This window comes from Didymella exigua (assembly GCF_010094145.1).
Source record: "Didymella exigua CBS 183.55 unplaced genomic scaffold M421scaffold_47, whole genome shotgun sequence".
NCBI lineage: Eukaryota > Fungi > Ascomycota > Dothideomycetes > Pleosporales > Didymellaceae > Didymella > Didymella exigua.
In genome coordinates, this window is record NW_022984821.1 from 164,236 (window position 1) to 191,065 (window position 26,830).

Sequence of the window (26,830 nt, forward strand, 5' to 3'; positions counted from 1 at the left end):
GTGGGCGTCATGTACACTTCTGCCTTCATATGTCGCTACCAATGTGGGATTTGTGAAGTTCTGGACAATGAGTTGCCTAGTGCTGGCTGTCCGTCCAGGGACCTGTCAAGTACGCAAATGCAAGTTGGCGAGCGACAAATGACATGTTGACAGGTATCCCGCTTCCCCGGTGAGACCGTGCGGCCAGGAGCAAACGCTTTGTGCTGCCAGTGTGCTGTTCGTTCGAGGTCCGCATTTGGTTGCAAAACAAGAGGCTTCGAATGCGATGCTCAAACTAGGATGTCAGCTTCACAGCCTCATGGGATATAATGGTCCGTCGGAGATATGCGCATCAAGGTGGGCTGTCTTGATCTTCAGGTAGCTGCTGCTGCCATTTCTCTCTATACAGGAAAGTATCTTATTCCGTGCAATGTCTCACACGTCTCTCAAATCACTTGGTCCATGATCCGGTGTGCCCCTTCATCTGCAGGGGCGATACTCATGCAAGTAACCGGATCTGATTGGCACAACAGCCTGGTGGGTATCGTGCCAATCACTTCAGCATCGCGCCAGCCTTACGATTTCACAGATCTGTTTCAACCGCTCTCGTCGACTACACCGAACAGCAAACATTATCAACCGGAGATTAAAGTCTCTGTCGTATCCTCTACTATCTCGATACGCCCATTCCTTCTTCCGACGGCTGCTTCATCGGCTTCTGGTAATCCAGCAAATCCCTCTCGAGTAGAGTGTTCCTTTTGCATGAGGATCACTTGGCTCCTGTTGATACTGAGCTGGATTAACCCGTTTCAGAATCCGACACCAACATCCTGACGGCCGATCGATCATTGGAAGAAGAGCCAGGGTGGCTTTCGTCTACACCGTGGGTACGTATTCCGACCGTGCACCTGCCTTCAGCATGCCTGATGTTTGATCAAGAACACCAATGTCGTCCATGAACTACGACGGCCCGCGCCATTTCTCGCGTCCAGCCTCCGCTCGTACCTTCCCGGAGACCTATTACAATGAGCGCCGTGTGTCTTATGACTACCCTCGAGCGGATCCATATGCCTACCCCATGGGAGGCCCCGTCAGTGGGCTGCGAAATCGAGCTCATGCTGAGCGAGATGAGTTCCAACCAGAGCAGCCAGGCGCCAGACGGCGTATCGCAGTAGCTGTAAGTTTGATCGCTCCTCCGTCGCCCGCTAATACACCTTCTCATCATGGCACCCGCAAGGCCATACTACTTGAGCCTAGTAACAAAATCTACATAGCAGCGACTAACCTCAGAATTAGTGTGCGCGTTGTCGAAAGAGGAAAATCCGCTGCTCTGGAGATAAAGGTGATGGTCAAGGCTGTCAAAATTGCAAGGTAGCAGGCGTTGAAGCCAGCTACTGTCAGTTCCATCGTGTACGTATTAATTCTTCGAACCTCGGCGAGATTTATTAACAGCTGCAGGTCGGATCGGATCACGTCCATAAGGTCATGGACAATTTCAACATGGTGCAGAGCCTCGCCAGTATGGCATCAGCTCACGATATGATGCCTAATTATTCTGCTGGTGGGAACGGCCCATATCACCGCAGCGTGTACAGCCAGTCGTATCCTCAGCTGGAAAACAAGTTCGCATACAGTCACCTCGATGCCAAACCAGCCTACGCTCCGGAATGGTCTACATCTTATGGGGATGACACATCGCCCATCGATGACTGCTCTTTCGACCAGTCCTCGGCGTATTTACCAACGCCAACTACGCCAGCAGGCTCGAACATGTACGGATCATCGTATCGCTGGACGAACCAGACTGCGCGACAACACCAACCCACGACCAGTTACTACTCGGACTACGGCCATTCCTACATCACCAATGGCTTGCCATACTTGCAAACCGACGTACGACCAGTTGTTGCGCCAGAGCCGGTCTCACCCCTGAACATGTCTTCCTTGCAGCTAACGCTCCCGGAGAGGCATCGCCAACGACAGACCCAGCCAACAGAAGTAGCAATCACGCCGACGCGTAGACGACTTCCCAAGCCACAGCCAAATCCAGGTCACGGACTATGTCATGCTCTCGATCAACAACAAGGCCAACGCCTGCGCTCATCTCAGGCGATTGCCACACCATCTTTCAGCAATGCGACTCCCTCCTATACTAGCAGCTCCTTTGCTAAACCACTCCTGACTTGGGCAGCTGCCAACGATAACCTGATGAATGCAGTCAACGAAACGACTACGACAGCTATGCCACCACCGATAACCCCTCTGGCACCGATGAGCGCAAGCGATGTCTCGCCAGACTTCTCTGCGACCGGGATATCGGCAGCAGATATCCCCAACTCGAAGAACACTGGAACAACAGCTGAGCTCAACTTCAGCACCTTGCCATTTCTTGATTCGTCGGCCATGACCGCACCAACCCCGCCGGCATACTCGAACTTTAGGGAATCCCGCGATCTTTCTGCATCATTGACTGAGCTTCCACGAAACGGCTCTTCATCAAGCCTGTACCCCTTTAATAGCTCCTCCAGACGGCCATCCTACCCTGGCGATAGCTCTTCTGGTAATCTTGTCAGTGGGCGCCAATATACGCCTCTTAGCCAACCAACCGATGCACCAAACATGGAGAACCTTACAAGGGAGTCATTCGAGTCGCGAAATATTCCGTTGCGTCATGCCTCGACCTCCAATCTCAACAGTAGCTTTTAAGCAAACTTCTGGTCACGCTCCATTCTGTTACATGACGGCTACTCGAAGCTCCCTCACCCTACACTGCTTCGCTTATCATTCTGACTCTTTCCCGCGTGCTTTGATCGCCCTTACTTGGTCACCTCATCTATTTGGCGTTTTCATATGATGTCGCTACTTGTTTGGGCCTCGGGAAGGTCCTGAGCACTGTGGACATCGGTCATAACCGCACGGTCCTCGCATATTCTGGTATTGCTTCCAGCATTATATCCATCTATTCGGTTAACATCACATTTGTGCATTTCAGCTCGGTGGCGCAACAGTGTTTCTCTATTATACATCACGTTTTTCATCACTATCCTCGTCACATCCCTTCGCAGGTTGTTGACACACGTCAGGGCCACTCATTTGCGCTGTCATTTGAACGAATCGTCATCGACAGAAGGACGCTTTCATTGTCATGGCTTTGAAAGAAGACCGGCACACGCATGCGCGGCTCGGCTTCCAAAGTACTAGGATCACGTACTGTAACTGCACCAATATAGTGCACTAATGTCATCAAAAAAACGAAACTCCTGAGCTGCTCCTTGACGCTCAGCTGCTACTGCCACCTGCATTATCGTTAAAGCTACAGCAAGTGCACATCTGCACGCCTTCTTTCTCTTTTCGATCGTTCTCACAGACAGTATCCAGATCAACATTCACCGCCTCCACCGCCTCCGCCGCCTCCTTCACCATCCCAACACATGCCTCCTAACATGCACACCGCCCCAGAAGCAGCCATAAGACGCTTGTTTCACATCATGCACGATGAAGCAGGCTGCCATTCTCGTATCCGGCGCTCGCACCCCCGATTGTCTTTCCCTAGTCTAGACCGCGTCGCAGGATCCTTGCATGACACTTGCAGCGCTGTGCACCGCGTAGCCAGGAATATCCTTGGAGCACTCGGAGGACGTTACATACATCCGGAGGCCTGTACGTGACCCCACTACCTTAGCAGAGCTCTGCAAGGCAGATCCATGGGTAGCAGCGGCTCATTCCTGGGTGATGCCTGGTTAGGGAGGGTTACACGGCATCTCGTAGAGTCACATGTTACACAGGCATGCAGGGTGCGTGATGCACAGAAGTTGCTGGGATGCTGTGTTAGGTGGCGGATATTGGACGTCAAACCAGATTGGTAGGGCAAATGATGAAGTCGATTCTTACTATAAGTGGGTTGCGGCTGCAAGTGTCTCCAAATAGGAGACGAGCGGTGTGGCCACTAGAAGACAATCCCAAAAGGCTGCGACGATAACATCGTAGGTACTGTTTGGTCAGAACATATTCTCTACATTCTTGATAGTGCGCTAAATTGAAAAGTGTTGCGTGTATTGGATTCGTCGTGAGGACAGTGTTTCGACACGGTCCTACGATCCTGTAAGTCGAAGAAGTGCAGCAGACGACGGAAATTAGGGTCTAGATATTTAATTTTAAGTACGCTCAAGATTAGTCTGCCGTCTTCCTCAAATGATTGCCCAAAACTCAAAAGCCTTGCTTTTACAGAAGATGTCATCAGCCGCTTACTTAACGTTACTCTGTGCGTCCAGGTAATCCAACATCAGGACTAATGACTTTCAACTTAATGCGAGCGATGTAAATCTGCGAGCGATGTAAATCTGTGAGCGATGTAAATCTGTGAAACCAAGACACTGCGATAAACAGTATCATTTTCTGTAGTGAACCCATGCGTGCGCCGTCGATGCTGCGCTAACCACACTCGCAAACCTATGCTCAGCCAAAGCGTCTGATATTATCAACGATAACCTAGGAGTAGCTTGTAGGTAAATATAGATCACGGTATCATTTTGGACTGCAATTTATTTGCAGTAAGTTTGTGATTAAAGGGAGAAAATTGTATAGCTCCGTCCTGACTAGCTTACAGGGGGGGGGGGGGGGGGCACTCCATTCAATTTGCTTCAGCGGCGCAATCCTGTACTGAACACTCTTTCCTTGAATTTAAGGTATGCCAAAATATGCCTTCTTTAAGATAACAAATAGTCATATGATCGCCCGACATGCTGCTTTGTGCGGCATCATACTTGTTTGCAATCCCCTTCGTACTAACGCTGACCAAGCTGCGAAAGCTTGCAATTCATACCAAGTATCGAAGGCAATAAAAAAGCTACCCGATGATACTGATAATCGTAGGTTTCTGGTAGTTCTGCAGTAGAGCTTGTAGGACAAAGGCATCACGGGGGTAAGTCTCCAACTAATCGGCATGTGAAAAGTACGAGTTATCATTCGAATGCATGATCACTTAGATACTTCTAGCGACCTCACTGATATAGTGAGTCACGCCAAATATGTGAGTTCTCCCTTTGGCGTTCACAGCGTTCACGCTTAAAGCGGTCCGTCTAGCCAGTTAATCTCTGCATGATCGCTCCCCAAACCTTAGGACCATCATCGCCTCGCCACATCCCCGAACTTGAGACCTCGACAGCGCAACTTCTGCGGAATTTCTCCTCCACTATTGTTGAGAAGACGCCAAAGCATCCGCCTCGAACATGCGGCGAACCCAATCTGTAGATTCAAGATTGTTCAACTCATTGCGAAGCTCCTGCGCAATGCTGTCGATGTAATTGATATCAGTCTCATCCAAGGCGACGTTCAGCCTTCCGTAGATAGTCACCAGTAGGAACGCGTTCATCTCCCGCCAGGCTCGCTCAAAACTTGTCAACTTTTCCCAGTCCACAGCCTGTAGTCCTTCGCCTCGGACTCGAGTGCGCTTGAGTACCCCTGTCATGGCGACTCTGACGATAGCACGATAAGTATCTTCGAGCGATGCAGATGCTATTGGGTGCTGTAAAGCTGTCGTTTGTAAAGACCCAGGCGATGAGACGGCGCGCGAAACCAGCATAGGAAGCTCGCCAACAGGGTTATTCATAGGAGGTATTGGAAATGCTGCCAGCGTAGATGCACTCGAAGAGCGTTGCGAGACCGACGCTGTGTCTCGGTCCACCTGCTCCGATATCTTGATTTGTGAGATGTCACTCCCGTAGAACTCTTGCTCAATGTCATCAAGACTCGTGCGTTCTTGAACGGAGCATGCTAGAGATGGGAGGGCCATAGTCTCCATTGCGGGCCGTCTACTGGCGATCATGCTAGTGACCGACTTCGATCGGTTGTGGCCCGAGTTTGCCTGCGAACCAGTGGTGACGAACATAGTTGCTTCGCTCTCATAGCTCCGCAGAGGCAGTGGGCGGTGGAAGTTGATTGCCTGTGAGGAGACACTCAGTGCCTGGTTCTTGCGACGAGCCTTCACAGCAGCACGATGTTCCGAAGATCTTGGTACTGGGCCTGTGATAAACGGTTGAGAAGGTAGTGCTTGGCCAGCGAAGTGGTACTTTGTCGGGTTCTCTTCGTCACTGATCGAGGCTGATTCCAGGACGGACCCTTCATCCTCATCTTCAGAACCGACATAAGACTCGAGGGCATCAAAAGACTGGTCTCCGATGACTCCTCCATCACATGCTACATCTGTGCTGGTCCGATTCTTGTTCTTCTGCATGAGACTCGTGAATGTTCCGTAGCTTGACACCGACGCAATGTCCGAAGCGTCGAGCTGGTATGGGCCTAATGCGGGCCCACCAGAATCTCGGTGCATGTATCTCCCAGGCGTACCGTAACGTCTGTCTTCAGAGTTTTGCAGTCTATCAGTGAAAGCATTGCTATGACTCTGATTGACGTTCTGGGCAGCGTCAAAGACGTCACTCGTGCTTCGACGTGAGTGCTTGGCAGCAGTGAAGGAGAGACGACCCAGAGCCTCGCTACCATCAATCTTGACTATGGAGTCTCTCTGAGGTACCGGATCCAAGTAACTTTTACGCTGAGCACGAATGGGTGTAGAGATTGAACGCAGGATGCTGGTCGGCATAGGTGTCGACTTACTGGCCTGTGAGCCTCGTGATTTCACGCTCAGTGGTGCCGGACGATCAGGGGCTATAAGCGTTAGGCCTCGTTATAAACTGTACAGTGTGAGCGCTGTACTCACTGTTCGGCGGGTAGTCGGCAACGTCGTTCGACGTCATTGTAGATCGAGCGGCTTCTTGCACGGCGAGCTCTCGCTTTAGCCGCAGTGAAGGGGGAAGCGTGTCCATCCGAGCAGTCAAAGGTGAGCTGACAACGCGGGTGCTACCACTCGTTCTCATGCCTGAGCTCCGTGTCTGGCCGAGGAATGGACCTTCCAATGGTCTGGCGTGTCGCGGATCCCTAGAAACCAGCTTGTTAGACCTTGTCTTTGAGATTTCGGTAGTGGCTGCAAATCAGATTCGTTTACACGTCGTGACTGAGATAGGTGACTCCACAGAGTTCATCTTCTGGTCGTGATGTGAGGCATCTGAATTCGCCAACCTTGATAGAGGGGTCTTCGTGGGGACGTACCTTGGGCGAATGTCGTGCACTTCCTGAAGGAGTTTGCGTATACGTGGGTTGGTGATCTTGTCCACATTGTAGCCCTAACAGTCAATGTGAACACATTTAGGCCATTTGACGACTGGACACTGACCTGATCGAGCGCCAATTCTCGAACGAGCTCTTTGGCCATGAGATAATTGTCATACTTGGCTTTGATCCAGAACGCAAAGAGCGCAAGTTCGAGATCCGAGATCTCGCCAAGCTTGAGTTGCGCCGCTGCATAGTCAAGGTCAAAGTCCACTATAAGTGAGAGGTTGCGCTGGTGATGTGACGTGGAAGCAGGATCTTGCACTGCGTAGTCGTCGTTGTCATCGAAGAGAGTGCTCTCAGTCCTGGTCGTTGACGGGCGTCGCATTATGGTGAGCTCGTGGCTTTTTGCGCCAGGGTTTTGCTTGGAATTGCACTTCTGCACTTTCTTGGAGGAGCGGCCGCCCTTTTCTGCAGCTGGTATGACCGGCAGCATAGGGCCGATACCGAACATGGCTCAGAGAGTGTCAATCGTGAATCGACGGCGGCAGGAAGGCGTTTGTGAGGAGTGCAGATGAGCGCGGGGTGTTAAGGTTCAAGTGAAGCAGAGCAGGAAGGCGCAGGGGGGGGCGTGCGGTTGCCTCGCAAACGCGACGCGACGCGAACAATATTTTCGCGGTGGCAACATGAAAGTGAAGGTGAATAAGAGATGTGGCAATGCACAAAGTTCATATGACGCAACAGGATTCAGATTGACTGTCTATCGAACCGCACTAGTATTCAATTTGACCTAAAATACAACTTGGAAAACATGAAGGATCTGTAGGGGGCAATTACGGAGGGAATGTAAGAAAGTAAACTACAAGCATGAGACTCCTTGAACAATGCTGCTTGACTGCGAGTAGTGATACGTGCTGCAAGGTATTTGCTAGCTCCTCTAGTAGTTACCAGCGGAGCCACCGTAGCCAGGGTAAGGCTGAGGAGGGTAGTAAGGAGCAGGGCTACTCTCCTGCTTCCAGGGGTTAGCGTTGACGGCGGCAAGGTTGCGAGAAACGCAGGAGCCGGGGTCCTTGGCAACACCTGCAGGCTAGAGATTGTAGTATTAGCATCTTTTCTGCCTGATGTTATAGCTGAAGGGGTACTTACGCCGCCGATGCCGAAGTTCTCGCTGTTGATGAAGATCTGGTACTGAAGGGTGCTACCGAGAGGGCAGAGGACCCAAGGACTACCGAAGAAGCTGCCACCCTGGGTACTGGGCCAGCTGAGGTACGAGGGGCTGGGGTCGACCAGACCAAGAGGGTTGTTACCGGTGTGGTAGAAGCTGATCGCAATGGCGTTAGGTGGGAGCCAGCCGATCTTGGTGTACTTGAGGGCACCGGTAATGCCGTCAATGTAGACCTGGAGGGGGTCCTTGCTGACCTGCATATCTGATCAGTAGGTGAACCATGGGATGTCAGCAGTAGGCGGCTTACAGTGTACAGCTGTGTGTCGTCGTCGACGAAAAAGGTGGGAAGCTTAGGGTCCCACCACTTGTTATAAGGAGTGGCAATGAAGATGCCGCCCTCGAGTCTGATGGCGTATCCATTGAAAGGGCAGTCAGCGGCAGCCTCAGGCACACCGTTGACAACGTTGCACTTCTCGTCGACGCGGAGGTTGAAGAACTCGGGGCTCTTCGACTTGGGCTTCCAGCTGCTCGTACTACCCTTGGAGTTCTTGTAGTCGTAGCCAGTCTCGTAGTCATCCTCGTGTGCGTAATCCGGGCTGGTTGCGTAGTCACCGCCGTACTTGGGAGCCGGCGCCTTAGTGGGGTAAGACTTCGCCGGGTAAGAAGGCTGAGTAGGCTTAGGCTTGTATTCAACAGGCTTGTAGTCATCGTGAGGCAGGACGGCCGAGGCGCCAGCCAGGCCAAAGAGACCGAGTGCCAGGAAGTTGGCCTTCATCTTGAAATGAGCGGATGGGAAGGAGTGTCGGGAATGAACGTGGTAGATGAAGCTGTAGGCCGTTGTGAGACTCCTCTTACTAGGATACGTCCCATTTATGGTGAGCGAGACAGAGGTTGATCTTGTTTACGAGCGGCAAAGGTGATGAGGCAGAGGAATGTACTGTACCACATGATGGCTCCAGTCGAAACTTGGCGAAGTTGAGCGGTGATGCATACACGGGAGTGGAGGCCGTCGGAATGTGGCTAAGCCCCAATCTTGACATTGGACATACGATGCAGCTGCAAGACAACACAATGCGATGTTCCCAATCTATACACTTACTTTAAGGTCACACACGCGATGACGCCTTCAAACACCTAATACTTCCTCGACGATAGTCTTCCCATCTCACTCGAGAGAACGGAGGCACCACATCGATCATGAATCCTTAGTAAGGGATGCGAGGCGGCTACAACAGCGGAATGTTGATATTAAGGTAGAGATAGAGTTTTCGGCGCCATTCCAACGCCCGGATTTCAGGGCAGTCCCAGAGCGCTCGTCTTGCAGGTGAACGCATTTAAGGGCTTTGTCTCCCTGACGACGCCATTAAAAGGTAGAAGGTGACCGAAAAAGATTGATGTCGTCAAGACAGGACGATGGAGACTGACTCAGGCAATGCCTGAGGCTCAGCATCGTGACTAGTAAACAACGCCTTTCCCGTTTCGAGCTGGCGTCAGATTTGGAAGGTCACTCCCGCCAAGCCGTTAGCGTGGTTGGCCGAGAGGCATCTTGAAGCTTCGCCTTCGTCCTCCATATGCAATAAGCATCCTTCATGCAGAGCAAAGCGCTTACTAGACGCATTGACGCGAGCTGCATCTCCAAAAAGGCGACTTTCACAAGTCTCACAATGCAACGACCGTCGGCTGTGAAAGAGTCAAGACCCTTGAAGATGTTTCGAGCCTCAGGCGTCTGAAGATGGTTCAGTCAGCAAAAATACTCATCAGTCGATCCTATCTTGACCGGTGGTTTGTAAAGTGATCTGAAAGCTGCCCGGACCGAAGCAGTTTACCCGTCTCCACTTGTGCAAAGCGGGCAGTCTGCGTCGCAGGACATTGCATGAAAACCCTTACCGAACTCAGCTGTAGGCTCATATCAGCTGGGGCATGGCTCCAATTCGATTCGTACTACCAAATTCCTACCAATGATGCCAGCCGTTGAGAGGTGTGGATCGCGAACTCATGACCAAAGCTCGAAGCTTGTGGTGGGCGCGAGTAGTTCAGTGGGGCCGAACCACATACCATCAAACCTCCCTCTTCTAATCTACTATGGAACTAAGAGTTCTGATTCCGCTACTCGTCCAGCTTTTTCCAGACAATTGTGAACAAGTTTTGCTGTCATTGCGCGTAAGATGGCATACCGGTAAGCTCCTTGGCTAAAGCCCACAGCCAACTGGCCGCGTCAGGTCCCAACCAACCAACACAGCGAGGGATGCGGATTGACCCGCCACTTACCGGTAGGGAAGAATCGACACTCGTTCAGCCCTCAACTGCCAAACCGATTGGCGTCTGCATCTCCCAGCCGCTTCCGCTGATGACTTGCGGCGTTGTCGCCATGCGCGTCCGCGGCTTGTTGATTGAGGCCAATGAGCATACGATTTTAGCGCCGCTTCTTGCTGGAGGCGCCAATTCCCTCCGCCTTTGGGTCCACAACTTCCTTCAACTGTCCGTCTTACACCAGGAAGTGGTGTCATTTTGACCCTATAAGCACTTTGTGGAGCTGCTAAAGCTTGCAGTGCGGCGTATACTCAAGTATACTAACTCTACGTCGCCACCACCATACCTGGCACCATTGATCTTGGCATTGCTCCCCTGTAAGATTAACGCATGTTTACGGCGTGGAGTACGCGCGTATGGTGCATTCATATAACGAACATGTAGCCTGCCGGCCTCAGGTGGCACTGCTTTCTGCCTTGCTGTTGTTGGTTCTTTATCTTCGGGGCGCAGTTCCTGTCTTTCCCCTCTTCCAATGAGACCCCGCATGTTGGGTTTGCTGCCTGCGCACTATCGAAGTCATTAATACCCTGTATCCCAAGGCTGATACTGACCTGTTCTTCCCCTCGACTCGCACACAGTCTACATCAATTCGCTCTGGAACATCAAAGGTCACAGCAGGCGCTTACTGTGCATTGAGTAACGCAGGCTATACCATGGGGTCTCTTCGTGTTCCTGCACCTACGCCGGTCTCTACATCTACCCTCACCAACAGACGCAGCTTCCACATGCCACTGTCTAGTCACGGCATGCCCAAGGCATCCCGCACTTTGTCACCGGAGCGACCTCACAGATTCTCGGTCATCGGTCTACCTAACTCACCAGCGGACTCATCGCCAATGACTCCTCTGTCACCAGGACCAACGTCACCGCCTATGTCGGCAAACTCATTTGGCACATTCATCGACTCAGCACCTTCCACACCAGCCTACTCGCCAAGACAAGAGGGCGGAGAATGGGATAACTCTCAAGTCACAATACTTTGGTCGATGTCTTCTTCGTCACTCCCTTCGAGCCCTACAGAGCCAGTATGGGAGATGATGGCACCCGTCAAGCAGCCAGTCAACATCGTTCCAGCAACAGAGGACCGCACCCTCGCTAGGCCGGAGCTGCCGACTGCATCATCGACCCCCCTGGCACTATCAAGACCAGTCAAGAAGACAAAACCGATCGCGCCTACCAGAGCCACTACCACGAATGTTCCCAAGGTTGCGAAGACGATCAGCGCAGAGGACATTCTTCGCAACGAAGCGGAGATACAGGCAAAGAAGCTCGTTGAAGAAGAGGAAGCGACAGCGAGGTTACAAGACGCAACTGATAAGGTCCAGCCATCGCTGAGTCCAAAGACGGAAATAGCGCCTCTTGGCAAACTTGCGACGAGGATGAAGTCGCTGCTACGACGAAGTACGAGCGAGAAGAAGAAAGATAAGAAAAGCAGGTCGCAGCAGGAGTACGATCGCTTAGGTGATACTCACTGGTCGGAGATGTGAGTATACAATTGCCACTCCATATCGTTTGTCGAGACCATACTTTGGCTCATATTGTTCTACGGATTTGCTTTCCTATTTCTCGCTTAATACTGGGTGGTCGCGTTTTCATCGACAAACTTGATACCCACGAGACACAACGTGTCCTAACTCCTTTGCTTTTCGTTACACTCACTCAAGGCTATGGAGTCTATTTAAACTCGGTGTTGGTGTATACCTGAAGGCGTTTTGGTGTTGGTGGAGCACGACAGGGCGAATGAGACGCACGAAGACGGAACGGATGACGATAATAGTTTGAGAACCAAGGAGAGAGAGACTTCGTCATGTACTCCACTGCTTCATTGATGGTGTCATGAGTCTACGGTCATTTCTCTACTTCTTTAGTTACACCTCCCAGTCCTTGGCCATGTTGCTCACCCAGTCCACTATTTCCGGTCTCAACAATACGTCTATGGCACTCCCAACGGTGATTAATGCTACGGCCACCATCACGATGATTCACACAGTACTCGCATTCGAATGGCTGGGAGAATAGAGCTTGTACAAACCTTTTCATCGATGATCCAGATTATATCGAGCAATAGTGACTTCGACTCCGGGAACGGAAACAGGGACACATCATAGTGATCGATGCAGGAGCCGAGATGTACTGCCGTGGCACCTTATTTTGGACAGTCGCTCATCGTTGGTGGATACTGAGTAGTAGGCGAATCGTCGTTGCGAAGCGATCAATATATATCCGGTCTACTTGGTTTCTGAAAAGAAATGAGCTGCACTCCGTGTTCGACTCTCGGTATGCAGCCACACATGGCCTGTGTGAAACTTCAATATCGAAGAGCGAAGCGAAAGTGTGGTACGTAAGGACGACAATTTCCTCGGACGAGGAAAAAGGGCGTTTCTACTTACGAGTCAGGGCTTAGAGGTAGGCACCGTGTGCTATGCGGAACTGGGCATGGTATAGAAGCTTCTTTTGGGCCTGCGACTGTACGTGGTAATCACTCAAAGAGCCACAAGATGTAGCATAGCTGGAAGATGTCTTCAAACCCGCCGTGTGGATTCCAAAACTTGACTGGTAGGCATTGTATGCTCTTTCAGAGCTCGAGCGTTTCCTGTCCGTCCAATGCTGGACCCTCGACACCAACCAACTTGTTCAGCCAAGTTGCCAGCCTGTACGCAGCCTTGCTGATCTGCAGCTCGACGATGGGCACAGCACCGTCCGCATAGCCATTATATCCCAGGTCCTCATCTCCGTGCAGATGCCTGTACACATAGTCGCATGTCCACTTATTGCTCTCTGTAGCCCATGTTGTTGCACACTCAACAGGTGTTGAAGGATCGCTGCAGGCAATCCACATGTACGGGGCTTCATAAAAACCATCTCTCCGGATTCGAGATGCTAAGTCTTCGAAGAAAGGATCGATCGAGTGATTCGAAAATGGTTTTATGACCTTGGCGGCGTAGTAGGGGATATATCCGTCCCAAGCCTAGCCTGTCAGTATCGAGCCAAAGGCAAGGCCGAGGGAGTACCTACAGCGTGCAGCTCAGTCGAATGGTTGGCAAACTTTACCCTGTAGAAGTTTCCGCCTGCAGCACGCCCAGAGGCGTGAAGGGGCTGTGCTATATCGCCGAGGAAATGCGACACCCACTTGAGCGCATATGAGCACGTCAAGTTGCTGCCTCCACTCAGCGCGCCTGACCTCACATCTTCGATGCAGTCCTTCAGTATCCCAGTCTGGTTTGCAATGGCGCTGACTACACAACCCCCTTCAGCGCAGTCGCTCATGTAGTCCAGGCTGCAATGCTGCGGAGGAAAGTCGTGTGTATCTATCCAGTGCCATTGGTATGAGAAGCTCCCTTTAGCGGTATGCGCGTAGCCGTCTGCCCATGCAGCTGCGCGGCCTATGGAGCCATTGTACTGCGGTTCGAGGATCTCGGCGAGGGTCGAAGTCGTCTCGGGGGATAAGAATGTCTCGGCCATAAAACCAATCTGATTGTGTACTGCATCTTGTCGGCTGTAGCCCGAGTAATCTGAGCCGGTGTTCCCTTACCATCTGTGTTCCAGGCCACTGTTCCAGTAAGACAGACAGCGGCACCGAGGAATATCCTCGTTGGGACCATGATGTCTCGTGTCTTCCTTACCGGGTGTTCTACTACTGTGAGTAGGATGAAAATATAGACGAGTCGATAGTGCTAATGGTAAAGGTGGACGGGATACGCGGGTCGACACGTATATTTGACAAAGAAGAGTAGAATTATTTTACTATGGTTGGCTATGCGGTGTTGATAACAAGACGCGTCAATGTTGTATCCTCGAAGTTGAAGCTGGAGCGCGGCAGGTGCATGTGAGCTGTGACGCGCATGTCTCCACAGCATGCAGGGTCCAAAGCGGCTACCGGTAACCTAATTGGTCACAAAGTAAACATCTGCTTGAGGAGACACACTCTCCCTACAGGCATATCAAGTACAACGCTCTGCTCGGCATCGTAGATAACGCAGACTGCCCTATAAACCGTTCTGATGTTCAGTGTTCTGTGCTGTGTGATGATGTCACAGCCACTCCATGTCTTCATACAGCTTCGTATGCTAGTTCACAGTCCTACCATAGATGCACACTCATGAGACCGGGGCTAGAGCCTGCAGAATAGTGTCTTCGATGTGTTTAATCGAGATATGTTGGTGTGACACTGGACATATTGTAGTCCCCTTGCTTCAGGTTCGCAGCTGCCTCGATCAGTAGCTCCGGCTGTCTCACTGGAAGTTCGCACATTCACTGTAGCCAACAAACGAATGTCGTCAAATGTAGCCGCTGCCATTTACTCTGACCTTTAAATTCAGGAGTTTCACCCTCCAAGTGCTCTTTCCCAGTGCGAAAACTGCTAGAACTTGCCTATCGCCAACTTCTCATCCATACATCAAGTTCAACAGCGTCCACCAAGATGCGCCTCAATCATCGTTATGGCCTTTCACCAGCAGCTTTACACAGAAGTCTGTCACGAGCTCAACCTCTCAAGTCATGCGCCATGTCGATCAGTACAATAGGAAGCAAACAGCAGACCGCTCACAGTCCCGCAACGTCCTCAGAGGTCGATACATCAACCACCAGTCTCTCAGAACCACATTTTGACAAAGCAACTAGCTGGTCAGCCAAGAACTCTGTGCAGGTGTCTATGGCGATCAAGAAGACCAATCAAAATGCAGACAGCTTTTTGACTCTCAGCCAGGTGCACAAGGTCAACGTTAAGTCTCGTGTGGACGGAGTCGTCACGGTGTGGCCACATCTGTGGTAAAGTACGCATACTGAGCATTTAGCTGGGCTGCAGTGATTGCTGACTCCTATCTTGAAGATTTTATGAGAGCCGTAGCATCATTTTAGATGACTCGCTCTCGAGGAAGGTCCAAATCCTTGAAGGCATCTGTAAATCACTCAAGTCGATTATGGGAGGGTCTTCAACTGCCTCTACCCTGCTGCGTGTGACGGAAGTTTTGCGTTGAACGCATTCTCTTAGTATACATTATGCGCCGTACGGCCGGATACGACATTGATCGTAGTAACGCCGAAAGTCTGCCTTGATCCGGGTCTCGCATCGCAAAGCTTTCATTGCGCAAAGCGAATGATAGATGATGACAGTAGATCGCGAAGCTGTGCTTGAATGTGGAGCTCTTCGATTGGCGAGGTCGTACTGGCGAGATTGTGGCAGACGAGCGTGAATGGGGCCAGAACGCGTAGTGCAAACCGCCACTACTCGTAGACAAGAAGCTCAGGTGGTGGCTGCATGCCAGAAGCGCTTTTCAAATGTTGCTCCTTGAGTAGCACAGCCACTGATGACGAGCTTCCTTTCTGGAAGCCAATAGGACCCCCACAACTCCGCATCATAGCGTAAGCTCCCGTCACCTTGAAATCAGGCTACTACAGTTCGTCCTTCCTGGTCCAGGCCTCTCTCTACATCGTCACTCTCCGTTTTGCTGGCATGCTTGTTTGATACCCCATTCCTTTGCACGAGTCTCGATGTCGAGCTCCAACAACCCCTCAGACGCGAACGCGCGCGATGGTGGGGCACCATCAACACACCCACCGCAGTACTCAGAACAGGGCGTAACACAGCCACCAGGACACGCGCCTACCAACTTATCACGAGCACTTCCTACAGCTCAGCGCAATGCGCCACCGCCGCCAGAGTCGAAGCCTGAGGCGTCGTCATATGTCGGCTCCTATCGACCCTCCGATTCTTCGCGGCTGTCAGCTACGTCAGTATAGCAGTATGCCACGCAAAGGGCTCATTACTGATATGATACGTAGAACTACAGCAGAACCATACCATGACCTGGGCCATGTTGATGAACAGCACGCGACGCCCGCCGACCTCTCTCCACCGGCCTACAGCGAGGTCCCCGGCACGCTCCAGAGCGACAATGACGAGCTCGACACGAACGCAACTGTCGCCGAGGATGGTCGAGTGAACATCAGAATCAACCAGAAGAGCCGTGCTCTTTCACAGCTCATCGTACCGCAAATCCAACGCCAGCTCACCCAGGCGCAAGAAGATCCAGAGCCACCTCCACCCTACATTCCCGAGTCGCTCGGTGGTGCTCCAGGACAGAGCCCACCTCCACCTCTGAATATCGTCATACAAGTTGTGGGATCAAGAGGAGATGTACAACCATTTGTCGCCTTGGGCAAGGTGCTGAAGGACACATATGGTCACCGAGTACGACTAGCCACACATCCAACATTCAAGGATTTCGTTATCGAGAATGGCCTAGAGTTCTTTAGTATCGGCGGCGACCCTGCAGAGCTCATGGCATTCATGGTCAAGAATCCTGGCCTGATGCCTGGCATGGACACGCTGTGGAGCGGCGACGTAGGCAAGAGGAGGAAGGGCATTGCAGAGATCTTGCGCGGGACGTGGAGATCATGCATCGAGCCTGGCAATGGCTTGGGCGTGGATCCGCTTAAGCAGACAGTCGAGGAATGGATGGGCGTCGAGGAGCAGCTCCCTGAGCAGCTCAAGAAACCTTTTGTAGCTGACGCCATCATTGCGAACCCTCCTGCGTTTGGACATATCCATTGCGCAGAGAAGCTGGGTATACCACTGCACATGATGTTTACGTACGTATTTGTTGTTAAAAGAGAGCAACATTGGCTAAAACAACTATAGGATGCCGTGGTCACCGACCCAACAGTTTCCTCACCCACTCGCGAACATTCAATCGTCGAATGCCGATCCTACAATCACGAATTACATGTCATATATCATGGTTGACCTGCTGACATGGCAAGGACTGGGGGATATCATCAACAGGTTTCGTAAGGAGAGCCTGTCGATGGATCCCATCAGCATGATATGGGCACCAGCAATGCTGGCGCGAATGAAAGTCCCTTTCACATATTGCTGGTCACCCGCACTGATCCCGAAGCCGAGCGACTGGTCCCACAACATTTCCATCGCAGGTTTCTACTTCCTTGACCTAGCGCAGAACTACACGCCTGAGCCTGCACTCAAAGCATTCCTCGATGCAGGCGAGCCGCCTGTCTACATCGGTTTCGGTTCGATCGTTGTCGATGATCCAAACGCTATGACGAAGATGATATTCGATGCAGTCAAGATCACAGGCAGACGAGCGCTAGTCTCAAAGGGCTGGGGAGGCCTGGGAGCAGATGAACTCGGCATTCCACAAGGCGTTTTCATGCTCGGAAATTGCCCTCACGACTGGTTGTTCAAGCGTGTCTCAGCTGTAGTACATCACGGTGGTGCTGGTACAACAGCCGCTGGTATTGCTGCTGGAAGACCGACAGTAGTAGTGCCATTCTTCGGCGATCAGCCATTCTGGGGTGCCATGGTAGCCAGAGCTGGCGCGGGTCCTGATCCTACACCGTATAAGGAGCTGACAGCTGAGAAGCTGGCCGAATCGATCAACAAGGCCCTTGAACCTCAGTCTTTAGAGCGGGCACAAGAACTCTGCAACAAGATCAAACAGGAGAATGGAAGCCAGAGCGGAGCGCAGTCTTTCCATCAGATGCTGAATTATGACGATCTGCGATGCGCTGTGGTCTCCGATCGACCAGCTGTGTGGCGCGTAAAGCGAACGCAGGTAAAGCTGAGCGCAAAGGCAGCGACTGTACTTGCTCAGGAAGGCGAGATCGACTTTAAGGAATTGAAGTTGTAAGTCAGACAATCAATCGTAACCATGTGACCTGCTGATAGAATGCTACAGAGCGCGTGCTCGCGAGTACCAGACAGACGAGGGCCCCTGGGACCCTGTCTCCGGAGCAGCAAGTGCGTTGACCGGAACAGCAACATCGATGATGATGGGAGTTGCAGATATGCCCATCCAGACATTGAAGCTGCTCAACATTCATCCTGATGCTAGAGCTGCCTCGAAGAAGGGCAAGGAAAGGGCACAGGAGCCTGAAGGCACGTCCAATGCCGGGGATTCAAGCCGCTCAGGCCGTCCGACAACGTCGCGAACTGCAACAGGTGCAGACTCCGTGTTGAGCGGGGAGAGCACACCTCCAATGGTACAATCACCTGGATTAGACGAAAAAGCAAACATGCGTGCAGCGGCAACAAGCCCAGGTGCGCCGGGATCACTTTCTCACAGGTCTACTTCCATGACCGAGGCAGTATCAGCTTCAGCACAACGCTCACGACCTTCGTCACGCGGACTCCTGTCACCAGATGCCGATGGACCTAAGCGAAAGAACTCGGCTTCCAGCACAGGCCCATCTCGGTCTGATACTGGCTCGTCCTCAAACTTCACAGACAATTTGAGGAACATGCAGGTTGAATCTGCTGTCGATACTGGGAAGGGCCTCGCACGTATTGTCGGTGCAGGGTTTAAGTCGCCAATGGACTTCTCACTTAACGTCGCTAAGGGCTTCCACAATGTACCCAAGCTGTATGGTGGTGAGGTGCGAAAGGTCGATAACGTCACCGACTTCAAGAGCGGGATCACTACAGCAGCGAAGGCAAGTACCATCTCGAGAAGCGACATGATTTCCCCTAACTCACGACAGCAATTCGGCTTCGGTCTCTACGATGGTATCACCGGCATCGTCACAGACCCTTACAAGGGTGCCAAAAAGGAAGGTGGCGTTGGCTTTGTCAAGGGCGTTGGCCGTGGTATCTTCAGTGTACCCTTCCGCGTCATGGGCGGTGCCTGGGCAGTCCCAGGCTATGCCATGAAGGGCTTGTACCAGGAGATGATCAAGAGCAAGGGAAGTGGTGTCCAAAACTACATCATTGCAGCGCGCATGTCGCAGGGCTACGACGAGTCCATTGAAGTGTCTCCTCGGGAGCGTGCCGACATTGTCAGCAGGTGGAAGATCGTCAAGGTCAACATGAAGAAGAAGAAGAAGAACCCCGGAGGAGACACTATGGACTCACTGCAATCACTTGTGGCTGACAAGCGGAAGCGGAAAGAACATCGATGGAACAGAGTGGACTCCCAGTTCCAGAAGCCGGAAGCGCGTCAGTCAGTTCCACCCACTATGAGCCAGCACACGAGCTACAGCGAAGTCAGTGAGCCAGCTTCTCGTACAAGCTCTAACACCCTGCCCGCCTGGAAGCAGCAAGAGCAAGAGCGTATGTCACGTGTGTCGACCACGCAGTCGCAGCAGTCTCAACAGACAAATTCACAGCTCGATGCTCAACTCATCGCCGAAGAAGAGGCTGAGCGTCGAGAGCTCGAAGCTGCCATCGCTGCCTCCGTTGCTGAGAACTCTCACGGAAATGCAGAGGAGGACCAGGTCCTTGCACGTGCTATCCGTGCGTCTGTGGCCGAGCTTGAGCGTGCACCAGCTGGTGCGAGCGAGGAGGATGGAGAAGAGATGTTCAAACGTGCAATGCACGCTAGCATGGAAGAAGCTGGTCGTACCGGTGCAACTGAAGAGGAGCAGAATTTGCTCGAGGAGACACTGCGAAAGTCACTTCTTGATACGTCGCGCCATCGACAACATGGCTCGGACTCTGAATGGGATAGCAGCGACACAGAGAACGATGCAGACTTCCAACGCATCATCGCCGAGAGCAAGGAGCTTGCTCATCTGCAGGATCACTATCCTCAGGATTACCAGGGTGCTGCAGGCGCACAGGAGAGCGGCACTGTGCCTGCTGCAGGCGATTCAGCGGATGCCGGCGCTGAAGACGAGGAGTTGATGAAGGCGCTGGAAGAGAGCGAGAGGGCAGAGAAACAAAGGCGGGAGAATGCGAGCAAAGAGAAGAGCGAGGATGAGATCGTGATGGAATACATCAAGAAGCAGAGCCTGATGGAAGAGGAACACAGACAGAGAAGGTTACAGGGTAGGGACGCAGCCGGCGAGAGCTCTGGTGCTGGTGCTGGTTCCGGTAGCTCCTGAGTGCTAAAAGTAACATTAGGGCTCACCTTGCGTACGAAACCTGATTTGATTGATACCCTGCTTAGTTCATAACATTTTGTATATTGTTCCTTCCCTCGTTGTCAAGAGACCGATATTGAATTAATCTTGACTAAGCGCTTGTTGGCCCCAATCTTGACGCGTACGAAGTACGCGACCTGCGACTGTGTTCCGACACCAGTATTTTTCATCCCTTCAACGCGTCACATTACTACTAATCATCTAAAGCAACACAACTCCATTCACTCTCTCAGACATGTACCAATTTATATTCAAGCGGTTTTCGAATGGCCGGAGAGATCACGTCTAGAGAGCAGCCCGACTTCTACACGCCGGCCTGTTGTAGATGCGTACCTAGAATACGTACCTACGCGAGAGAGAGAACCCTGAACGATACCGCTGCAAACCATGGTGCGCCAAACGTATCTCACTCCAACACAATTCGATTGTTGGTTCGGTTGCCACTTCACCCAATTTCTATCGAAACATGGCCAACGTTTGATACCCTGGTCACGATGATCTTCACCAAGCATCGAAGCACATGGAGACACTATTGCGGGCGGGCTTCAACAATCGCTACCTGCAGAGAACTTCTCACGACTTACTGACTCACTTATTGCGACTGCTTCTTCTTGGCGTTCATCATTCGAAGCTGCTTTGTCGCGTCGAGCTGGACGTACCTCTTGCAGCCCTTGGTCGTAGCCGCACGCCCTGCTGCCCGAGCTGTGTTCTTCGCTTCTTTCGCTCTCTTCTCGGCCAACTTCCGCTCAGCGACACTCAGTGCGTTGAATTTGACGTATTTCTGGAAGGAGCAAGGGTTGTTGAACTCTTCCTCGTCGTTCAGCTCAGTCTTCGCCAACGCCTGAATACCTTTCTTCACCGGGCTTATCTGGACTACGGCTTTGTCCTCCACAAGACCGACATGCGGATCGGTCGAAGTCATTTGCAGCTCTTTGGTCTTGACGCGCGCGATCTCATGTACCTGGTCTGGCTGCTCGTCTGCTCTCCACGAGAGAACGCGAACAAAGCAGAACTCGCCGTCGACTAAGCCTGTGCGTATGTGGACTGGCTGATGTAGGCCACCGAGGTGGGTTAGGACCATTTCCCAGCCAGGCTGTTCGTGTGGGATCAGATTTGGCAATTTGAAGGGCATGCGCTTCTTCGCATGCTGGAAAATGCGGTTTTCATTGTTGGTGCCCCAACCGTGGAGGGCACAGGCTTTAGGTGACTCTGCCTGGAAGCGGTGACCACAGAAGCGTTTATGGCCGTTCGCCATGGTGATGGCCTCGAGGCAGAAGGCGACGTGTAGCTGATCGTAGCAACGCGTCTTGATCTCTGCGTCGCACTTCTGATCTGGGCAGTGATGGCCGGACTGATCTTTCTCTGCTGTCCAGACGCATTTGTAGCCAGGGAACCAGAGCTCGCCGTTCAACCACGCAGGGCCGTAGAGTCGACCTAATGGTAAGCCGAAGATGGACATGGTAGAGGTGCGTATGTGAGTTGTCAATCGATGGCGAAAGCTAACTGTTGATGCAGGTTGAGAAGGTGTATGCACTTTGTAGTGGAAATCAGGGAGTTGTGTTGAAGATAAACTCTCAAGCAGCACTGATTTCACTGCCATCAGACCTTCCCTTGGTGCGTAGAACATACTGAAAGTGGCGGACGATTCACTTTGGCTTTGTCCAGAACTAGAAAGCAACAATACGCAGCGTCGAGAAAGCACTTGCATTCTAGTCACACTCGCTCACTGCCAGGCAACCGATGGAACTTGCTCCGCAGCGTGAACAAGTCAACTGTGAAAAAAATAGCAACGCATCGAACGCAGCTAGTCCGCAAATCAAACGGCCCACGTCTCCTATGCTCGCTCCCGTCTGCAGCTCGCCTTCTTCATACCGCCATCTGTAACCTTCCTTCCAACCAATAACAACCCGCGCCTCGGGGGTAGATCAACATGGGTATCCTCAGTAGCTTCAAGACCTTGTGGTACAGGACACCTGACGGTGATTTGACGCCCACACAGTATTCCACGCCCCTCACGACCCCACCTGTGACTTTTCCGCCTTTCACTCGATCTTCGCGAAAGGGGAAGATGTCGATGGTACATACTCTACGTCATTGCTACCGTCGTTACCGAACTGCTTCCAAGCATGATCGCAACGACACTACCGAGACCTCTCTGTATTCCTCATGCCCTCGCAGCCTACTGATACTTGTATTCGATGATGATTATATGAAGGGAGGCAGCCTTTTTGAGTTCTTCCAGAACTATAAGGTGGCTCCTGTGTACGGCACTAGCAGCTCGACCCGTAGCAATAGCCTTACGTTCGCCGTCGGTTCAAACACCTCGAACCAGACCGCGGCAACTCCAGTCAACTCCTTGCCGTCTTTCAAGCTAGGTTTGACAGCTGCGGGTCTTCCTCCTTTTCCTGGTGCTTCTATGCGTGAAGGTAATATCATCACCTCAGATTATCAATGCACACCTGCAACACAGAACTGCCCCACGTGTGGCGCAGACACTTCAAAGTCGTTGACCACTGCTACAGTAGACTCAAACAACACTGATACAAATCTAGTTCAGTCAGAAGATTCCGATTCCAGGCATGAGAAGGAAGCCGTCGAGCTTGATGATGAACAGGACTCAGAGCATCGTGCTCCCCCTCCAGCAACGGAAGAGGAGATCTCCGTGACACGTACATCACGAGCAAATGAAAGCGTCGCGCTACCGCGCACGACTGGGACTGACGACAGTGAAGAGGAGATCGCGCGAGAGCGCCACCAGTGGGATGTGATTGAGCTGATTACAGATGGATCCCTGAGGCAACTCTTGCGAGATTCAATCAACCAAAAGCCCAATCGCAACGTAAGCCTCGATGACTGCAGCATCGAGTCGCGGTTCCGCGGAGGCTACAACCATATTGTGATGATGGCGGCCGTTGTCAACAAGCGGGTCAAGCGATACGTTGTTCGCATCCCTGCAATTGGGACGAAGGCCCGCTGGCGGGAAGGCGATGCGCATAACATGCGCTGCGAGGTTTCTCTGACAAAGTACCTGAATATCGAGCGGGTTGTGCCTGTACCTAAGATCGTTGCGTTCAATAATACGCTCGAAACGATCATCGGCGCGCCCTACATTTTGATGAAACAAATGCGAGGACGCCCAGCCCAGATGATCTGGTACGACCAGCCAGGCAACCGTACGTATGAGACTACAAGCAACGTCACGCCTGAGACTGAGATTAAGCGTCTCATCTTCCTACGTTCATTGGCATTCCAGATGTCAAAGCTTGAGTATCTACGATTCGACAAGATCGGTATGCCTGACTTCACCGACACGCTCATCACGGACGCGAAGCCAAATGTCACCTGCGCTTACCGGTGGAAGTCTCCCTACGAAATGAAGCCAGAAGACTTGGAATCCGATGAGCAGATCTTCAAGTACGGCCCGTTTGATTCCAGCCAAGAATATATGACAGCCGGCATCGACACAAAGTGGCCCAGCACTCACAGCCCCGACTTCGACGAGTATCCAGACACGGAAAACATGATCTTCGGTGTCCGCAAGCTCCTCAATATCCTCTACTCGCATCCGCTCATTGCCACATCAACAATCGCCCCTCTCGCTACCGAGGAGCCCGAAACCTTTACCCTCAGCCACCCAGACCTCGACTTCCAGAACATCCTCTGCGATGACGAAGGCAACGTGACAGGCATCATTGACTGGGAAGGCTGCACAACCACACCCCGTTGCGCCGGTTACTCCGCGGTTCCAGACTTCCTGCGCCGCTGCTGGGTCCCAGAGCACGAGGCGAGCGACATGCCGCACATGGACTGGCAGGTTGATCAGTATGTGCAGATCTACACAGATGCTATGCGCGATTTCACGCCTAGGGGCGCGGTGTATACACGTAAGTCGGCCATGTATAATGCAATCGTGCGAGCGGTCGCGGAGGGCAACGCGATGGATCTGTGTCTGAAGCTATTCAAGCAAATTCCGGCGATGTGTGGGGTCAATGCTCAGACGTTTGAGGGATTAATTGGGAAGGGATGTCCCGAGGCGGAGGCGTTTATCAAGGAGAAGTTGGAGAAGCTGTTGGCGCCTGACGAATTTGTGCAGGGTTGAAGGGCGCCGCGGTGTGCGTTGGAGTCTGGACCGTGTTAGAGAGGACTTCGGTCGTATTAAGGTGGTGTCAGGTATATCATCAAAACCAAATTATGTTGTTCAGATCTCCGCCTTTTGCACATCGTAGATGGAGTCTGGCTTGCTGACAAACAGGTCGACCTCATTCTTGCTCCTGATCGCGTTCGAGAAATTGTATCTATCGAGGATCTTGCGTGAGTCCTATCCACAAGCTCATCCCTTGAGCGTAGACGAGGGGATGAACTTGTTCGGCGTGCGCGACCAGGAGGCAGGCCGTCACGTCGTAGCCAAAGCTTGCGTCGTCTTTCCCGTAATATGGCACCCTTTCCTGTCGTCTACATGGTCTGAACAACGCCAGAAGTGACCAGAGACCAAAGCCAAACAGGAGACACTCGCGGCTTATCGCTTGCATGATGGCATTAAGGGCCGCCTCCTGGGTGTAGTACAAAGTAGTTGAGGTTGCGGTACGTCGTGGGGAGGAACCTAAAATTCAACAGTGAGCAAGATGCAACGGTCTTTCTCAGGTATTTGAAGTCTACTGGATGTGTTTGTCGTCGATCTTTTCTATGTTATCAGAGTGAGGCCCAGTGACCTTCAGGTCGTGAGTCTTCGACATGGGAAAGCGTCGCCGAAAGGTGAGACGATTTGCAAGTGAAGTTTGCAAAGATACCGAGTGGCTCGAGGATGCACATCTACCAAAAAATATGGGCAGGATGCATCTGCAGCTGCAACACTCCAACTGCACTCAACCGCAAGCGTGCATGAACTTATTGTTCAAGAGATTTCGCCCTGTAGCGACTAGTGCTGAATTCGACGTTGAGTAATTCTAAGGCGCCCAGAGCTCTGCTATTAGACGTGATGCTCTACTGCCAGATTTGATGCAGGGCTTTCCTATAAAATGATTGTAGTGGCGTGGCTGCCGTAGAGACATGCGTCCTTCCTTGTTCCACATATGGTAGCAATAGTAATTACTTTTTACAGATCAAGTCTCAATGTCGCAGATTCTCGTGTTGTTGTAAGAATATACTTAGATAACGTGGTCCACCACCGAGCGAATCACCCCACCGAGCGAATCACTAAATGCAACAATATATCTTTGAACGTGAATAACTCAACACAACAACAAGATATAATAGTGCGCAATAGCTTAAATTAATTGCCTATCTCTACTGTATCTTTCTTGCATGTACGCTTGTTGTGTCCTGTGTTGCCACACCTCCTGCAGCGCGGAATACCCCTGCTGCTAGCACCTGCCTGCACCCTCTCCTCACGCCTCTCTGCCTCAAGTCGAACCTCAGCATCCCCCTGGGTAACTATTACCTCTACCTCTGCCTGTGATAGGGTCCCCCCCTTCTGTATTCGCTTCTTCTTACGCTTTTTACGCTCAGAAGCAGCCTGATTTGCTTGCTCAAGACTATCTATCCTAGCTTCAAGCAACGTGTGTGAGTGTACCTTTAAAGTTAACCCCTTTTTGACCTGCAGCACTATCTCAAGAATAGACTCAGGTAAGGAACTCCTATAGTCCCTTATCCTCTTAAGAATTAGCGTTGTTTGAGCCTCTATTTCCCAGGTGTTGCTTAGTGTTTTAGGCTGCCAAGGGGTACTCCTAGGTAAAGGTGGTGTTAGTGTACGAGGCTTCACTTCAAGCCTTGATAGCACCACCTCTGGGTTATCTGGAACTAAGCCAGTTGCTCTAAAGCTTGATAGGATATTGTCCTTTGAGAAGGCCTGGTCAAATACTAGGGTAAGTGCAGCCAGGAAGGCTTTCTTGTCAATGTGGTTGATATAGCAGTTTGCCAAGACTTGGATCTCCTCCTTGTACGCACGCTTCAGGGGGGCAAAGCAACCCACATCAAGCGGCTGAAGGATGTGTGAGGTGTGAGGGGGCATACAGAGGGTAATGATATTGTTCTCCTCACAAAGATCCTGGAAGGCGAGTGACTTGTGGCTCTCGTGGCCATCAAGAATTAGTAGTCTGTAACTACCTACTTTCTTAACCTCTGTGTGCTTGATAAAGTGCTGTAGCCAGGCAAGCCCAAGCTCATTTGTTGTCCATCCATTATCGCTAACCCCTATTCTCTAATCCCGAGGGTTATGATACCAGGCCTGGTCGTGGTTCTTGGCTTTAAAGATGATGAAGGGTGGGATAACCCACCCTGTGGCGTTGATGGCGGCAATCAACGTCACCCACTCCCTGTTACCAGGCTGAACCCCAAGTGGCTTAAGGCGCCTCTCAGAGGCTGTGACTACCTTCACAGACCCCCCAACGCCTATCT

The 26,830-nt window shown here is 51.9% G+C and overlaps 8 protein-coding genes across 8 annotated transcripts; 4 read left to right on the forward strand and 4 right to left on the reverse strand.

Annotated features, from left to right (window-relative positions):
• Window positions 1–642: 642 nt before the first annotated feature.
• Window positions 643–2,755, forward strand: M421DRAFT_308077 (uncharacterized protein). The gene is made up of 4 exons (XM_033589177.1): window positions 643–866; window positions 919–1,156; window positions 1,276–1,389; window positions 1,438–2,755. Exons 2-4 carry the CDS (start codon window positions 926–928, stop codon window positions 2,683–2,685), a joined length of 1,593 nt encoding a protein of 530 aa, XP_033443949.1. The 5' UTR covers window positions 643–866; window positions 919–925; the 3' UTR covers window positions 2,686–2,755.
• A 2,415-nt stretch (window positions 2,756–5,170) lies between these two features.
• M421DRAFT_9484 (uncharacterized protein) lies at window positions 5,171–7,597 on the reverse strand (the record flags this gene model as incomplete). The annotated part of the gene is made up of 4 exons (XM_033598243.1): window positions 5,171–6,642; window positions 6,695–6,912; window positions 7,084–7,157; window positions 7,208–7,597. 4 exons carry the CDS (start codon window positions 7,595–7,597, stop codon window positions 5,171–5,173), a joined length of 2,154 nt encoding a protein of 717 aa, XP_033443950.1.
• Window positions 7,598–8,020: 423 nt separating this feature from the next.
• Window positions 8,021–9,023, reverse strand: M421DRAFT_104295 (uncharacterized protein; the record flags this gene model as incomplete). Its single annotated transcript, XM_033586999.1, has 4 exons — window positions 8,021–8,170; window positions 8,230–8,502; window positions 8,556–8,786; window positions 8,943–9,023. The coding sequence occupies 4 exons, from the start codon at window positions 9,021–9,023 to the stop codon at window positions 8,021–8,023; spliced, it is 735 nt and encodes a 244-aa protein (XP_033443951.1).
• A 2,188-nt stretch (window positions 9,024–11,211) lies between these two features.
• Window positions 11,212–12,045, forward strand: M421DRAFT_74733 (uncharacterized protein; the record flags this gene model as incomplete). Its single annotated transcript, XM_033597069.1, has 2 exons — window positions 11,212–11,706; window positions 11,788–12,045. 2 exons carry the CDS (start codon window positions 11,212–11,214, stop codon window positions 12,043–12,045), a joined length of 753 nt encoding a protein of 250 aa, XP_033443952.1.
• Window positions 12,046–13,097: 1,052 nt separating this feature from the next.
• M421DRAFT_308105 (nuclease PA3) lies at window positions 13,098–14,374 on the reverse strand. Its single transcript, XM_033589178.1, has 3 exons — window positions 14,091–14,374; window positions 13,574–14,040; window positions 13,098–13,526 (listed from the first exon to the last, which is right to left on the reverse strand). The coding sequence occupies exons 1-3, from the start codon at window positions 14,158–14,160 to the stop codon at window positions 13,134–13,136; spliced, it is 930 nt and encodes a 309-aa protein (XP_033443953.1). The 5' UTR covers window positions 14,161–14,374; the 3' UTR covers window positions 13,098–13,133.
• A 1,555-nt stretch (window positions 14,375–15,929) lies between these two features.
• On the forward strand, window positions 15,930–20,506 carry M421DRAFT_425586 (glycosyltransferase family 1 protein). Its single transcript, XM_033594119.1, has 5 exons — window positions 15,930–16,287; window positions 16,340–17,149; window positions 17,199–18,203; window positions 18,256–19,009; window positions 19,058–20,506. Exons 1-5 carry the CDS (start codon window positions 16,049–16,051, stop codon window positions 20,396–20,398), a joined length of 4,149 nt encoding a protein of 1,382 aa, XP_033443954.1. The 5' UTR covers window positions 15,930–16,048; the 3' UTR covers window positions 20,399–20,506.
• A 523-nt stretch (window positions 20,507–21,029) lies between these two features.
• Window positions 21,030–21,896, reverse strand: M421DRAFT_95969 (uncharacterized protein; the record flags this gene model as incomplete). Its single annotated transcript, XM_033598355.1, has 1 exon — window positions 21,030–21,896. One exon carries the CDS (start codon window positions 21,894–21,896, stop codon window positions 21,030–21,032), a length of 867 nt encoding a protein of 288 aa, XP_033443955.1.
• A 957-nt stretch (window positions 21,897–22,853) lies between these two features.
• Window positions 22,854–24,536, forward strand: M421DRAFT_74579 (uncharacterized protein; the record flags this gene model as incomplete). Its single annotated transcript, XM_033597058.1, has 1 exon — window positions 22,854–24,536. One exon carries the CDS (start codon window positions 22,854–22,856, stop codon window positions 24,534–24,536), a length of 1,683 nt encoding a protein of 560 aa, XP_033443956.1.
• Between the last annotated feature and the right edge of the window lie 2,294 nt (window positions 24,537–26,830).

What these genes read in the sequence shown, in the direction of transcription:
- M421DRAFT_308077 (XM_033589177.1), top strand. Translation starts at nt 926, where the DNA reads ATGTCGTCCATGAACTACGACGGCCCGCGCCATTTCTCGCGTCCAGCC. An exon ending in GACGGCGTATCGCAGTAGCT is followed by an intron (nt 1,157 to 1,275) that starts GTAAGTTTGATC and finishes CCTCAGAATTAG; the next exon opens with TGTGCGCGTTGTCGAAAGAG. An exon ending in GCTACTGTCAGTTCCATCGT is followed by an intron (nt 1,390 to 1,437) that starts GTACGTATTAAT and finishes TAACAGCTGCAG; the next exon opens with GTCGGATCGGATCACGTCCA.
- M421DRAFT_308105 (XM_033589178.1), bottom strand. Translation starts at nt 14,160, where the DNA reads ATGGTCCCAACGAGGATATTCCTCGGTGCCGCTGTCTGTCTTACTGGA. An exon ending in AGTGGCCTGGAACACAGATG is followed by an intron (nt 14,041 to 14,090) that starts GTAAGGGAACAC and finishes GACAAGATGCAG; the next exon opens with TACACAATCAGATTGGTTTT. An exon ending in ATTCGACTGAGCTGCACGCT is followed by an intron (nt 13,527 to 13,573) that starts GTAGGTACTCCC and finishes CTGACAGGCTAG; the next exon opens with GCTTGGGACGGATATATCCC.
- M421DRAFT_425586 (XM_033594119.1), top strand. Translation starts at nt 16,049, where the DNA reads ATGTCGAGCTCCAACAACCCCTCAGACGCGAACGCGCGCGATGGTGGG. An exon ending in TCTTCGCGGCTGTCAGCTAC is followed by an intron (nt 16,288 to 16,339) that starts GTCAGTATAGCA and finishes TATGATACGTAG; the next exon opens with AACTACAGCAGAACCATACC. An exon ending in CCACTGCACATGATGTTTAC is followed by an intron (nt 17,150 to 17,198) that starts GTACGTATTTGT and finishes AAACAACTATAG; the next exon opens with GATGCCGTGGTCACCGACCC.